Below are 16,163 nucleotides of genomic sequence, written 5' to 3' on the forward strand. Positions count from 1 at the left end.
AAAATCCCAGATATTATTGTAATTAATTGTCAATCCTTGGAATGCGTTTACTCGGAAAAAAATGTTTAATTGACTAACTTGTATTATTATCGTTTATGTATCGAACTTAGATTACCAATTAGTTGCTATTTTTCTTCCTTTTTGACCGACTTGGAAAATTTATTTTTTTTAGAAAATTTTCATGGTATTTTAATTATTAAATTTGTACACCATGGCTGTGCCAGGCTATGATTATGTTACTGTTTACGCTGCTGCTGGTGTCATCGGCTGCCTGTGCGCGCCATGTGCCTATACCCTACCCCACCCCGCCTTAATCCTACACCTTAACCTTATAAAGTCGTAATCATTCATTTAATACAATCATAATCTTTGGATTATTTTCCTTCTTCCAAACGTCGACTCATCGCTGGTTATCCATCCTCAACAGCAGATTTTCTCCAATTATTCTTACGAGCTTCAAATATTTCCGTTGGCTATCTTTTAAACCCAAATTTATACAATCATAATCAAAAACATTCAGCCGTCAATAAATATGTTGTCTTCAACTGTCTTCTTGAACTTAGTAGCATTTATAATATGTACAAGTTACCTTTAAAAGTTAATGGTGTAAAGTTCATTATTTTGAGCAATTTGAAAAATAATTTGAAATCTGTGGATACTGTATCCATAAAATTGATGTTGGTCCATTGGAATGCCGCCCTGAGTCTAAATAATATACTTGCATTAGATATATCGTGTCATAAAAATCCGTTGGCTCCGTTGTTAGCTCCTCGATTTCATGGTGTTCAGGTTTTTCAAATTTATGTCATCTTTCAAGAATAATATAAAAGCTCGAAGCTATTTCTTCTCATAAGTAAGTCTCTAAACCAGTAATTTTAATACAATTATAACAGCAAAGGCAAACTAAATTCCAAGGAACCCTCCTATTCAAACGAATATATAAACTTGTTTACTCCAACGTTTGAGTAAATCTCTAAATGCCCCTCTTTGGAATGTCTTTGAAAGTTTAGCAACAACGGTGCACCTGGCCGCATACCGCGCGTGGCCGTCGACCAATAAGAATCAGCGGCGCCTATGACCACGCCCAATGCGCCGGGCGCCGGCCACGTGCGGCCTACGTGACCGACTCGCGCCACTCGCTAGTCGTTTTAAATGGCTTTTGTAACCACGTGTACAAAAGGCATGTCAATCAAACAAAAAAGCCACGGTGTATTACACAATTGTGTGTAAAAAACTATGGATTGTGCGTAAAAACTATGGATTGTGTGTAAAACCTATGGATTGTGTGTAAAACCTATGGATTGTGTGTAAAACCTATGGATTGTGTGTAAAACCTATGGATTGTGTGTAAAACCTATGGATTGTGTGTAAAACCTATGGATTGTGTGTAAAACCTATGGATTGTGTGTAAAACCTATGGATTGTGTGCAAAAACTAGGAGAATATCAATTTTCACTCACCTCGATATTTCCATTAATACAGTGGGACTTACCCCCGACGAACTCCAAAAGCTTGACGAGTATTTCCAAAACCGTCATTCAGATCATTCGACAAAATTATGAGTTCACACAAATCTCATGAGTGCATTCAGTTCAGTTCAGCACAAATTGAGTCTTCAAATGAATGCAGTTGCAAGGTCCAGTTCAGTAACACAACACATTTTTATGACAAGTTCTGTAGGCCTAGGGCCTACAGCAAAGTTCAAGTCAGTATTTGTGACGACGACCAAACAAGTCGGCGTCGAAATGTTGCAGTGGCCCCGTTCATAAGGCCGGATTTTTGGTCGACTTGCCACACTCCAAGCATCCAAAATCGTCGTTTTTCGCGCACGGGAAGACCCCATGGTAAGAGTTTCCGCGTTGGTGTATGGCTTCCAGTTGGACGGCGCGGCCGATTCAAGACAAATGTAAACGTTTTGCTTGTGCAGTCATGGTACAGTGAGCATGCAGATAGGTCACATGTCGTGAATATTTTCGCCTCGCCCACTGGCACCTACGTGGGAACTTAAATCCGGCATTGACACGTGTGTAATGGCAATTAAAGGCGTGGCCAAGTAATTCGGACACGGATTATGTACGACACGAGCTGAAAACGGGAGGAATGCCTCCCATTTCCGAAAATGCCCGACGTTTGCCGAACTGGCGTTTTGTGGACATTCTCGGATAGCGCCTGTGTATTTCTGGGTATAAAAGACATTTTATTTACCTGCCATGCTTATTTTTTAAAAATGTGTTGAAAATTAATATTCATTGCTGGTATAAAAAAAACCCATGAAATTCAATGACAATTTTCTGAATCAAGTATATACGCACTCGCATCGTGTACACCAGGGCAGTAGCGTATCCAGCTTTGGATGTCGGGGGGGGGGGGGGGGGGGGCAACCGCACATCCGCACCCAAATGTAGATTTTTTCCCCTGGACACTTGGCCTCCACAAATTATAGGCCCCCCCCCCCATACCCATTTTCACGGCGCATTATTATGGTTTTTGAGCAGGTTTTCTTTTTTTTGGGAATGAAATGTCGGAACTCTCAAACTATTTATTGAAATAATTGCTTAAAATAACTGTGTGAAACAAAATCCGCCATAGTGCCCCCTCTGCCCCCCCCCCCCCCCCCGCCTCTGGATACGCCACTGCACCAGGGGCCGGGGCGAGCTTTGCTGGGTTATTGTAATTCTGATGATGGTTACCTGTAGTCTGAGTATCACCCGTAAAACTCCCGAGTCGAAATTGACCCAGAATCTGCGTCCATATCTGCATATCACTTTTCCAGGTCACAGTTACTCTTTTCTGGTCAAAATGAACTTTTTTCTGGGTCAAAAATGACATATTTCTGGATCATTTTGACCTAGAAAAGCCTCATTTGTTTGACCCTGAAAAGACGGCAGATATAGACTCATATCGGCCTCGGGGTCAATTGACCCTGGAGTCTTTAGAGTGCACGGAGCCCAGTCTCCTGTTTAACGTCTGATATATATCCATATATGATTTATCCATGTCTATGACGCCACAACGGTGAATGACCGAAGACCCGACACATAGAAAGCGCCCGCTGATTGGTCAAAATCTAGAGGTCAAGATGCGGTTGTCCTGCATAATTATGCAACGAATCTGCTCTGCCATGGTCTATTACATAGACTAGGTTACCTGGGGGTATTCCAAAATTGGGAGTCGTTTCCATTTCGGCTTAACCTGCAATGGGTCCTAACTTTGAAGATTCCAACAACTCAATATTGGCCGATGTTTCTTACAGAAATACTAAAGTATGTGAGGTAATGGAGGTAGGAATAGAATTAATTAAATTTTTTATTTGGGTTACCTGGGGGTATTCCAAAATTGGGAGTCGTTTCCATTTCGGCTTCACCTGCAATGGGTCCCTAACTTTGAAGATTCCAACAACTCAATATTGGCCGATGTTTCTTACAGAAATACTAAAGTGTGTGAGATATCATGGAGGTAGGAATAGAAGTAATTAACTTTTTTATTTGATCGGAAATAAGGATATAACCCCCACCCCCACCCCCGGATTTACGCCCCTGGTCCGTCAAACCTGTACTCTGACTGACTGACTCCCCGACTCCCCGATTGACCACAACTTTTGAATCATGTCTCGCCTTGGTTCAAAAGCTTAAAATAGGATTAACACGAAACGAATAGCTTAATTCGGCCCATTTGAATAGCACAATGGAAAGTTTCCACTGAATACCCATTAATCGATTGAGAGGAATTTTGTCGTTTTAATTGTCGATATTAGTCAAAATTTGCATAGAAGTTAAGATTTGAAAGTTTTCATGCTGAAGATATAGCCATACAATTTACGGTAATTGCACCATGTACCAAATCTCTGTGGTGAGTGAGGTTTAAAGGTTCACGAACGAGATTTGTGAAATGGAGCAACCGCAAACCTTATCTTATTGCTTAGTAATTGCTGATATTATGCTTTAATCCAGCTTTGGTAGGCTTGATATAATTACGGTTAAAAAATGGGTCCTATTTGCCTGAGAAAGTGGAAGGATGCCACCTGTAAAATAGCTACATGCAGACTTGGGAACTACCACTTTTCCGGAGGTGATTTTGTTTTGGTGTGAATATTAAAAAAAAAAAAAAATGCAATGTAGTCTACCCAAAATTGAAAAGAAATGAAAACATGAAGGACAATACACTATGATTTAATTTTGGTTTGAGAAACCCCAGTGATGTTGGCTTGCATGTTAGGCCAAAAAAAAAAATATGTCGGTCTCTGGTCAGCGCGCGCGTCGATTTTAATCATGCGCGTCAATCTTTTTTCCCCCAAAATGTTCCATGGTAGCTTCAACAGCGCCCTCTATTACCGCACCTCCTCATTTTTTTTTATTTTTTTTTTACCAAAGAGCACCAAGGAATGGGAAATTGCACCAAGGCAAATGATCGAGAGCACCCAGGAAAATTATGGAGGACACCAATTAATGTACATGAGGACACCAAAAAAGCAAAATAGTAGCCCACCCTGTCTGTACAATCCAAGCTTGAAGAAAAAAAAAGCAAAAAAAGAAAAGAAAAAAAGCCGCGTCGCCGCGTCAATTCCGGAACATTGGTCTGACCGGACCAAAGACCGAATATGTTTTTTGGCCTTATTTGGCCTAGCCTTGACCAAGGCTATCAGCTTGTTCCCATACGAGCTTGCTCCCGCTACCGCACACCGCGCGCGCCGCGACACAATCACTAGTTTTACTATACCGTTAGCCTCAACGACCCTTGCATGTGCTTTGTGTGCATGTACGTACGCCCCACACACACTTCCGCAAACAGCCGTACAGTCAGTCGAGGATCTTCTGCCTCGATTTACTGTACGGCTGTTTGCGGAAGTGAGTGTGGGGCGTACGTACATGCACACAAAGCACACGCAAGGGTCGTTGGGCAAACGGTATATAGTACAACATTGTGTTGCTGTGCGCGCGGTGTGCGGTAGCGAGAACAAACTCATATGGGAACAAGCTGATAGCCTTGGTCAAGGCTATATTTGGCCCTGAGCTTTGTTAATTTGACACTGATTTCAATGGGGCTTGAATTGGTTCAGTGCACCCTTATGGAAATCAATTCATGCACATCACTCGCACCACGTTAAATGCTGCGTGTACGCGCCATCCTGTGGACGTGCTGTACATTGCACTCATTATCTTCCGCTGTCCTTTGATCAGAGGAATGCGCCACAGGTGCTCAAAACAAAAACTAACTGCTCTGAGCTGCGTTATCGTCTCGGATATTCTGAGTGATATTGCACAGAAATCACGAACATCAACGTCATTGATCGCCGTAAGGTAGGCTATGAAGACCGTCGACATTTTTTATGAAGTTTGGTTTTCAATATTTTTGAAACCTCGAACTGAAATCATGACACAAGAGCTGTTATTGAAGGTTATCGATTGATGGTGTATGAGGCTGGCAAAACTCACTGAATTATGTGTTTTGAGTGTTGACATCCATGTTAGTCGTTCATATCGTCGTCGTTACCTCTTTTGTGATTTTGATTATTTCAAAACAGATGGCCGGCTGTGAGAAATCTCCCTCCTCGAAGGAGCAACAAGTACGACTCATGATATGGACCACCCCTCGCTCAACATCCACTGCCCTGACTAAATGTCTGAGCTTCGTTGAAGACTCAAAAGTATTCCTTGAACCGTACGTAGCTGCCTTCCACGTGGGGACTGATAAAGGTGCTGCCTCCCATGAGGAAGTAGACAGGAATACGACACGGAAGGAGGCTGTAGGAGTGACCGATGATTCTCAGTTCACCTACAAGTGGGTGAAGGAGCAACTTGAAGAGACCCACGATGGCAAGAAGTTCATTCTCTGCAAGGACATGGCATACGCTGTCTCAGATCGCTTTGCATTCCTCCCTGAGAACTACCAGCATCTTTTTCTTATCCGCAATCCTCTGAAGGTCTTTCCATCTTGGAAAAAAGTGTATCATCTTGCAATGGGCCGTTCGATGGATGAGTTTGAGCTTGATAAACTGCCTCCAGGACTGTTCCCTCAAGGTCGGGGTTATAAAGAGATAAATGATTTGATCGAGTATCTTAAGGAGACCCAGGATCAAGAGCCGATCATCATCGATACGGATGACCTTCTTCAAGACCCTAAGGGTATCCTCTCGGCTCTCTTCAAGGCCATCAGGATGCCTTTTGAGGAGAGGCTTCTGAGATGGGGAGCAGGTGATGCCATCACTCGGGAATGGGTAGTCGCAAGGCATTTCCTGGAGGTAAACCAAATCGGGCATATTTACAAGACCGCCTTTGACAGCACGTGTTTTACGAAGCCACGCCCTCTGCCCGATCGCACTCCTCTGTCACCTGACATCCTTCGCTGTGTCGATGCTACCATGCCCTACTATGACAAGATGCACGCCCAGCGCTTGACAACTTAGTCTGGTTCCCCGACCTGACAATTTCCCCCGACGTCTACACGTCTAAATTGTAGGTCAAGCAGCCTCCGTGGCTTAAAATAAACATGACGACATTGACGGCCCTTTTTCAAAGCTCGGCTTCGTTTCCAAATTCGCTTTATCACATAAAGCTTTTAATGTTCCGATCATTTTTTTTTTAAATAAACCACTTGCTTCATATATCATACAGTTATGATATACAGTTTAATACTTCTGTAAGAAAACATTGACTAATTTTGACCTGGAATCTTCAAAGTTAGACACCCAAACAGCACTGTGAGCAGGCGGAGCCGAATTGAGACCACGCCGAGTTTTGGAAAATGCCGGTAACGGTCGTCAAATTCAAACTAGTGCATGACGCAGCAAAAAGTTCGCCCCTCGTATACGATCCGAGTGCAAAATCGTCGTTGAATTTCAAGTTTTCTAAATAAAAGCAATAGATATTAATTATCAACTATATAGCTAGTTTTTTTTAAGTTTTTAATAAGCAATTAGCAGTTAATAAAACCTTTATTGTACTCGGACACTATCCGATAGTCGACGAAACTTAACTTGTCGGTCTTCCTCTTTTATGTGATAAAATTATGTGATACCTCACCAACAAGTATCTTTTAACGAAATTCAATCAGAATATTTATCATTTTTTAAAAAAAATGTTTAGTTGTTGTGTTACTTGTTGGTGTCCCTGCCACACTGTACGATGGTGTAGCCGTGCGTTATGCACGTGGATTGATTACTTTCGTTTTGACGGGGACTTTACTGAATAGAGTCTGGTGACTGTACATTGAAATTTCTTTGAATAAAAGTCGAATCGTTCATTCATGTGCACTTGTTATGCAAAGCAGGGGCAGTGGTTCAAGGATATCTATGTCGACTTGCAAAAAGTGTGCAAGAACGCGACTTGAATGCTTTTATGTGTTCACAATACAAAATGTACAACGACGCTGTTTAGATATTTCACTGTGTGACAGTGAGAAACTTAAGAATCATAATGGCGTCAGCGATACTGGCTGGGGAGCTCTTGCGTACGACTTTCTGTACTTTGGTACTGTTGTTTCCAGGACAATTGTGTGTACGGTAACCCGACGTACCCAGATTTGTAAAGACGAAATTGCCGACCTCAAACTTGTTAGTGCCATATTTGGCAACTATATGTGCGTTATTAGTTTAATTAAACAAATGAACAGCTTAATTAAACATAGTACCATTGAAGGTACCTGAAAGTAAACATAACAGCATAGAAGACCGACAGACGGCGACAGCCCCCCCCCCCATGAAACCTTGTCGCCCCCCCCCAGTCGCCTCCCCACTGAGGTTTTGAGTTTCTAAAAAAATTATCATTGATCTACATGACGCCCCCCCCCCATACATGTTCCAGCCCCCCCCCCCCCCCCCCAGCGCCCCCCCCCCCCCGAAAAATTCCTGGCTACGCCACTGACAGTACATACAGGGGACGAAGTTGAAAAAGAAACACGCATCGCGATATTGGAACGTTTGCGCGTAGTTCAGGCAAGTCAAAAGATCTATCTTTCTTTTGTTTTTTATCTTTTTTTCTATGGAAAGTGAATTTCGATTTTCAATTATTTAGCTTGACCCACCCACCCACAATTTGGAAAAAAGATCGAAATTTTAAAACATTGAAAATTCTGAATGGCCCCTAAGATTCATCAGGAATAGTCGGAATCTTTTGGTCTGGGAACCAGACTATTGACAACTCAGGAGTAGTTGTTCATCGTCCATGGTGTATCCGCTGTGTACAAGACGTATTGACTGACCGTCACCCATTGACTTAGCCTTGTTCAATGCGGTCTCTCGGCTTTTTGTCGAAGGGAGATAATCGGGCCCTGCACCCACAATCAACGCGGCTACGTGCGTGTACCGCCGACCCTTGTCCGTACGAACGGTTACGCGGACTAGCTCATGCATGTACATGTACTGTGTGTGCGTGGCTGTTGTACGAGTACGTGTGTGTACGTGCGTACGTACAAGCATAGCCTCTCGCTGTACAAGTTACTTTCTCACTAGCAGCGTACGGACATCGATATGTGGGGTCCTACTAAAGCGCGTCAACAAGCGTCAACAAGCGTCAACAAGCGTCAACAAATTTTAGTAGTCGTTAAGTGCGCGTCAACAAATTTTGTATAGGCCTTTGAACAATAAAAACAGCTTTATATGGTAGAAAAAGCAATACTGAACATCTTCTGCATATCAATTAAAGTTAAAATTATTTTAAAACTTGGTTTTTTGAACGCGAAATGTACGACGAATTTGTCGATAAAAGTAGGCCGCCATCTTGTTTGGATGGCGCTGTAGACTTCGCGCATGCGTAGTATTGCTCTTTACACTTCACGCATGCGTAGTACGGCTAGCTACACATAAACAAGATGGCGGCCAACTTTTATCGACAAATTCGTCGTACATTTCGCGTTCAAAAAACCAAGTTTTAAAAAAAATTTAACTTTAATTGATATGCAGAAGATGTTCATTATTGCTTGTTCTACCATATAAAGCTGTTTTTATTGTTCAAAGGCCTATACAAAATTTGTTGACGCGCACTTAACGACTACTAAAACTTGTTGACGCTTGTTGACGCTTGTTGACGCTTGTTGACGCGCTTTAGTAGGACCGGATATGTGCACGCAATGCCTTGCCAAGTTGATTAGGGATTTTCTTATAGGCAATTTTTTTTTATCGGCGAATCGATAAGCCCAACGCCTTGGTAAAGGCTACCATTGACTCGGGTAAACAGTATTAGGTTGTGCCCTTCACCGACGTTTATACTCAGTCGATGAAACGCCAAACCTATTATTGATTTACATCACCCTGACGCAAAAAGAGTGGATCCAGAACAATTTTTTTTTTTTGGACGGGGGGCAAAAAAAATGGTGGTCCCAAAAATTAGTGGGTCAAAAAAATTACGGCGTGTGGTTCGGGGCCCGCTGAAGAGCCCCTAATTTTGTTTGGATTCTGGATGCTCTGTGGTGAGACCACTTTAACCAATTTTTTAAGGACAAGACGGTGGCGTACGCAGTGCCCGCCTTAATTGCGACGTTCACTTCAAACAAAAAATGGGTTCGGGGTTTTTTTTTTTTTGGGGGGGGGCATTGCCCCCGTTGGACACCCAGGCTCCGCCCTGAATAGTATTAGGCTTCCTATCAAAATCATTAATCTCTCATCAACACAGTTACGGTGTCTCTCAGAAAATTACACAAAAGGTTTTTTTTTAAGAAGCTGAGGCATTTTTGTTTAATAAAGAGAGTGATAGTTTCTATAGAATCCGCATAGATTTATTCGACTTAATTTCAATAATGTCAATCACAGTCAGTAAATTCTCTTTTCACAGAACATCGCATGGAATTATGCCGTTAGAGGAGTTTTTTTACAGGGCGAGTCAAATAGACAGTGACTACATGAGAAAAAAATATTTAAAAAAATAAGTCTCGCTCCATTTAATAAAAATAACATAGGGATAAAGTACATATTGACTAGTAACTGTGAGAATTTCATGTAATTTGCGTACTACGTTCACAAGTTATGTCTATTTTAATACAAACGTCACAGAATTCAGCTGTCCACCAGTGGTCATTTACCGTTCAAATACAATGAAACAAGTGCCTTTCCCTGTCTTCACGAATGAACGAAAATTGCACAGGAAAACAGACAAAAATTACTACTATTATATTAGAAAATAACATTTCTTCCTGTTCAAAACACAAAATCTGACACTAAAAATAATATTTCAGTCTTGACAAAAAGATTATAAAAATCTCAGTTGTATCTGAATGTCTATGTGTAATCTTTGGTTTTTTGTACTGAGCTCTATATTCATAGCGTCCATGGCATTCTATGGACAGCGGTAAAATGGATTTATTTTTGTGATATTTTGATAACGTCTCATGACATGGATCAGTTTCAGTTATATATTTTTTTTCAAATGAGTGGAAAACATGTTTGTCATATGCTTTGTTGGTGTGTCAAATTTAATTGCTTTTTGAGCCTTGACTCGGCGGAGGGGAAACTTTAATCTTAAATGTGGGTCACTTTCTTTTTGACCTTATAGTTAACATAGATCCCACATCGACTATTCTTCTTAGGAGATAGTTTTGGTTTTCTAATCTCCTAATTACAACTTTTGTTTTTGTTTACAACATAAAGTAACATTTTTTAACTATATCCATAATTTTGAGGAGGCTGTTTTGTGGGTCTTTTATGGTACATTATTTTCACAAGTTTTATTACTAATCAATTCTAAAATATACTAAACTAAAATTATCTGCACGCATGGATTCCTTTGTTTAAATTTCATTATAATTTGCTGGCAGACAAATTTGGTTGGTGTTGCTCACTCCCCTTATGTACAAAACATTGGAAATATTTCCTGGTCGAAATACAAGATTATATCTAGATTATTTGCGATTTAAATATAGCCAAGAAAGTAATTTATTTCTTTGGACGCTTCATCTTGGTTTTTATTTACATTACTTTGCTGAAATTCACTACATGTAACATTGCAATTTTCTTGATATATATATATAAACACTAGAAACATCATGTTAATTTTTGCACTTTATTTAGTACCTTTATATTAATCTAAATAACATTTGTATAATTGCAACTTTTTAAAAATATTTTAGCATCATGTTAACTTGCGCCAACTACTTTGGATACACATCATTTGTATGTATACCCAAAACAGTGCCCTCAGTCAAGAATAAAGCCCTAGATACAGTTGCTTATTACCTTAATGTTTACAACGAAATTGGATTTCGAGGGTGATTTGGTAAGGCAATGGATGCTGATTAAATGACAATAATAATAATAACAATGAACATTTATATAGCTCCGGTATCTGCCAGGTGAGATGCTCATGATTCATTTTACATCAATAAACAGTTATGATTTATACAGCAAAATTAAACAAACTGAAAAAACGTAAGGTGAATATGTCTTAAGAGATGATTTCAATAATTGCAATGAAGAACACTTGTCGTAATTCAAGTGGAAGATTGGTCCAGAGTTTGGGAGCAGCGTGTGAGAATGAACGATCCCCCCATGAGTGATGTGTCCAGGGGACAATCAGCTGTAGTGTTGAGGCTGAATGAAAGCTGCATGACGGTCTGTATAGTTGGATGAGATCTGACATGTAAACTGGTGTGGGTCCATGGATTGGGCCAGCATTGATGTTTGATAGAGAAGTTTATTCCTTTAAAGTGGATTGGTCAGAGGTTTGGTCAGAGGTTTGGGCAGTAGGCTTTTGCTGGGCAGCTGGGTTCTGCTGGCCAGGGTAGGTTTGCTGGCCTGCAGGGTTTAGCTGACCAGTAAGATTCTGCTGACCAGTAAGATTCTGCTGGCCAGTAAGATTCTGCTGGCCAGTAAGATTCTGCTGGCCAGTAAGATTCTGCTGACCAGTAAGATTCTGCTGACCAGTAAGATTCTGCTGGCCAGTAAGATTCTGCTGACCAGTAAGATTCTGGCCTGGAGGATATTGCAGGGTGGCTGGATAGCCTTGGCCCGAGGGATATGATGGATTGGGCGTGGTGAGGTACGGACCACTAGGATGGGCCTGGGGACGGTCCGATGGGTGACCGATGACGTCACTATACTGGGGAGGCAGGTCACCTCCATGAGGGTCATACATTGCGTGGACAAGCGTCGCTCTCATTCCATCACCGGTCATCTGACCTCCACTCACACTCTATCAAAAAAAAAGACATTACACCAATGTTTTTTCCTTCTTGCAGATTTTTTTTTATCGTTTTCGAACAGTGGCTTAAGGCAAACGTTCTCATGTTTGCAGAAACAGGAAAATGACCAAGTCTGCTGAAATAACGCGTTGTTTGTGGTACAACGCTTGAAAGACTTTTGATCATGGTTTCTGAGTTTTCAAACACTCGTGTCATTCTAAAAGAAAACCACTACAACATAATGATCACTGCAGTTCAGCCCTTTCTCAAACTTTAAACTTTGCAGCTCAATTTTAATTTGATTGCGGACTCGACTACAATACAAAGAAATACCCCCAAAAAAGAACAAAATTGGTCGGAGGTAACTGTTCATCAGAGGTCAAAGTTCAGAATGTTGAAAGAGGAAGAAACATTTACCTGCGAAGCGCAGGAACGTCTGGACGAGAAGCGCCAATACTTGATGGCTAAAAGGACGAGAATGCCAGCTGCAAATACCGATCCAAACACAATGAAGGCAATTGCAACAGCAGACAGAGCTACAAATGGAAAGATAGAACAAACGGATCTGTCAGGTAAAGTCGGGTGTTACATGCAACATTTTGTTATCATTAAAAAATGTGTCTTTGATCACATTGTGCATATCTCAGCTCACAAAAAAATGAGATTATCATGCATTAAGCAGAGTAAACGTGTGAACATAAGAGCCTTTACAGACTTTATTCACAAGTCCTCCATATTAAATTGAAATATTAAATATTAAAGAAATGAATTAAAGTTCATAATACAAAGTAATACCAGTCTGCTGTGATGATATGCATAATTTTGCATCTGTGATTAAACATACCCAAATGATTTAAGCCAAATTTAAAAAAATCAGAGGCTTACAGAATGCACTCCAATTATCAAATAGTTTGGCACCATCCCATTCAATAGTTTACAATTTATAAAAGAGATTTGGGAAACACAATCAAAATGGCATCTTCGTGAATCAGGTCTATAAGGATGCAGGATGGGGATAGAAATAATTGATTGACAATACACCACTTCACAACAAACAAATCTCGCTTGCACAAAAAATAGAAAAGAGCAAGCGTGTCATTTGTCTCGTGACATCTGAAGCCAGGTCAACTGAAATATTTTACTCTTAGACATTAGACATTCTTTCCTACTTGAGAAATGGGCCAAGATTGTCTTCATGCGCAATGCCTGAGTACATATCCATTCTACATCTCTGTCCTACTTACTTCCGGGTGCATTGCATTTTGCTCCAGCATCGTCTGTGTGGGTACAGAAGGAACTTACTGACGTGTCGTATGAGCAATACCACAACCGACTCTCTCCCCCATAGCAGAGAACAGAGTCGATCAAAATGGCACCAGTTCCCACTTTGGTATACACTAAAATTCAGGGAAGGAAAAGACAGCATGCGTCAGTGTGAAGAAGGAACACTCACGTTCCTTCAAACATGAAGCCTGATTTACTTTTCTAATATAACAATAAGCGTGTGAGAGGGCCTCGCGGTCACCCTCGGCTTACAATGCTCCAGCAGACAGCGGATAATTGCAGCGATTACCAAGTGACTGCTGGACTCGAGCGCTTGACCAGAGAAGTTAAAGGTCACTACAACCCTTTGATGGTTAGGTGCGGCAGTGAGGGATCTTTGATTATTATTTCTGGCAAAGAAACTTAAGTTCAGCCCAAAGCACACGTAACTAAAAGCGCTGGAGAAATCTTGAGAAATATTGGTCCTATCGCTGACTAAAAATCATAGAAACGGGGTTGGCGGAATTAAAGTTTGCCGAACATAGAAATAGACTTGCCCCAGCCTCTGAAGGACCGGCTGAGCTGACACGATGCTTTGATCGATACGCCATCCAAATACCCGGATCAAAATAGGTGCTACCCCACTTGCACAACTCTTCCTCTGGTGGTTCATGCTTTCTGCACACAGACTCCGCTGCTGGCAGCTTTACGTATAGGTTATGACTAAAGCCCTGTCCGCACTGGACTTTTTTTGGTCAAACTAACCGAGACTATGGGTACTTTTCCCATTTTAAGTCCAGTGCGGACAGCCTAGGACGTTTTCCTCTCGGTTAATTTTCCTGAGTCCAGCGGTTACTTTTACTGGCCAACTGCTGCCCAGGAAAACTTCCCACGCGCCCAGGAAAACTGATCAGGTCACTTTTCCCGAGACGATAAGTCCAGTGCGAGTCAGTAAAAGCGGCTCAGGAAAGCGTACATCCGGCCCGAGTGCCCTGTTATGCATACAGAGACCGCACGAACCCGCACGTGCAGTGGCCGAACATTTTGTAGAAACACGCTGCGGTGTATCATCAAGTCCGAGCGGTAAAATCTCGTTAAAATATATATTTCAACGGACAAATACACTGTGACAGCTCGGTTACTTCTCCCACGCGGTCTGGGTAAATTTTCCCGTGTCGAAAGTCCAAGTTCGGACAGTGGTCACATTTGACCATTTCTCATTTTACCATCGTCTCGGTAAAACCTTCCAAAAAAGAAAGTCCAGTGCAGACACGGCTTAAGTTTGCAGTTACTAAATGTTGATGTTAGGAGTTAATTACAAACCAACAAATATGACGGGTTGTTTCGTCAAGACTCAAACCAACGGTGACTTTTGGGGAAGGAATCCAAAGGAAAGGTTTGTGTGTTTTATCGTTTATACTCACCATATGATGCTGCATCTCCAAAACCAAGTTGTTTGCAGACAACATCAGCCGCGTCATTATCCCAACCGTACCGACCACAAACTGTCCCCCATCGACCATTCAGATATATCTCCACACGCCCTTCATACTGTGTACTACCATCCACAAGTCGCACAGATCCTTCTCCTGTAAAAGTAAACCAAAAATGTACGCATTATTTCCCTTCCAGTCGCCTATAAAGCAAAGACAAAAACTATTAATGGGATCGGCGAGGAACCTGTCATATTTCTAGTCGACTGGTCGAAATTCCCTGCAACAATGAAGGGCAATTGATGACCAGCATTCATCGTATGCGCAGGGCCACCATCTATATCCGAATAGGTGTGGGTGGGATGGGAGCAACATACATCTTGTACGAAAGGGTCATGTAACATACGGAAGAGTAAATACTTTGTCCAATGAGAGCTGAGAATGCGTTGACCCCAGATCATCAGGTAAACAAAAATCGTCCAATGAGAGTATGCATCAGAGCCCTCAGTGATAGGGTGGAGACATGTGATATCACGTCTCTCCTTTAAAGATTACGCGAAAATTTAAGATTACGCAAGAAGAAATTGCTAAGCACAAACACACATGCCCATGATTGGCCCTTATGGACTGCACAGTGCCTGAATAAAGCGTGGGTCATTCGAATAAGCTGCGTGCTCCCATGCATACAAGAATTGTGCGATCAATATTCGCTGCAGTTCGTTTTGGGCAGTGTAACATTGTCATGCAGCAATTTCCTCCTATACATCCATCCTTAAACACAATAGAACAACTTTAGAAATCAATCCAACCCATAAGGGAAATGCTATGGAGTTTGAGATTTCAATAGCAACAAGCGTTTTCATGAAGTGGCAAATTTCAGGCGCGTGCGATGTAGCGTTTGCCTCTTCGTGAAAACGGTGACGATATAAATGACGTCATCATAAGACGATCAGATTCACAATTACGACCCCTCCAATGAGTGTTGACTTCTTTTTTTTGGTGAAGTGCAAAGTAATCCCATGAAAACAATTGGACATACCAGCCATTTCCTCTTCACCGCAGATGACGCCAGCGTCTTCATAATGACTGCAAGAACCCACAGAAGAACTCCAATGACAGCTGTCCAGGGTGCTTTCAGACCCTGTGCAGGCCACCTCTGTCATAGCTATCTCCCCGCTGCCCCGGCCAAAGTACGCCGATCCAGGGGCTGAGATGGCCTTAGAGTAGCCAAGCTGCCAACACACCACCGTAGCATCGTTGATGCCCCATTGGTCATCGCAGACTGTTTCCCAAGAACCGCCTACGTACACCTCCACCCGGCCTTCCATAGCGTTACTACCACTCACTAGATGTACATCATAT

General features: G+C 41.8%; 1 protein-coding gene across 1 annotated transcript; it reads left to right on the forward strand.

Moving 5' to 3' along the window:
* The first annotated feature begins 5,105 nt into the window (after nt 1-5,105).
* LOC119739180 (branched-chain-amino-acid aminotransferase-like protein 1) lies at nt 5,106-6,451 on the forward strand. The gene is made up of 2 exons (XM_038214010.1): nt 5,106-5,297; nt 5,522-6,451. Exon 2 carries the CDS (start codon nt 5,522-5,524, stop codon nt 6,401-6,403), a length of 882 nt encoding a protein of 293 aa, XP_038069938.1. The 5' UTR covers nt 5,106-5,297; the 3' UTR covers nt 6,404-6,451.
* Nucleotides 6,452-16,163: the final 9,712 nt, after the last annotated feature.

Source organism: Patiria miniata, unplaced genomic scaffold, assembly GCF_015706575.1.
Source record: "Patiria miniata isolate m_02_andy unplaced genomic scaffold, ASM1570657v1 HiC_scaffold_30, whole genome shotgun sequence".
In the NCBI taxonomy this organism is placed as follows: domain Eukaryota; kingdom Metazoa; phylum Echinodermata; class Asteroidea; order Valvatida; family Asterinidae; genus Patiria; species Patiria miniata.

Excerpts from the sequence above, each read along its gene's own strand:
- LOC119739180 (XM_038214010.1), top strand. The coding sequence starts at position 5,522 with ATGGCCGGCTGTGAGAAATCTCCCTCCTCGAAGGAGCAACAAGTACGA.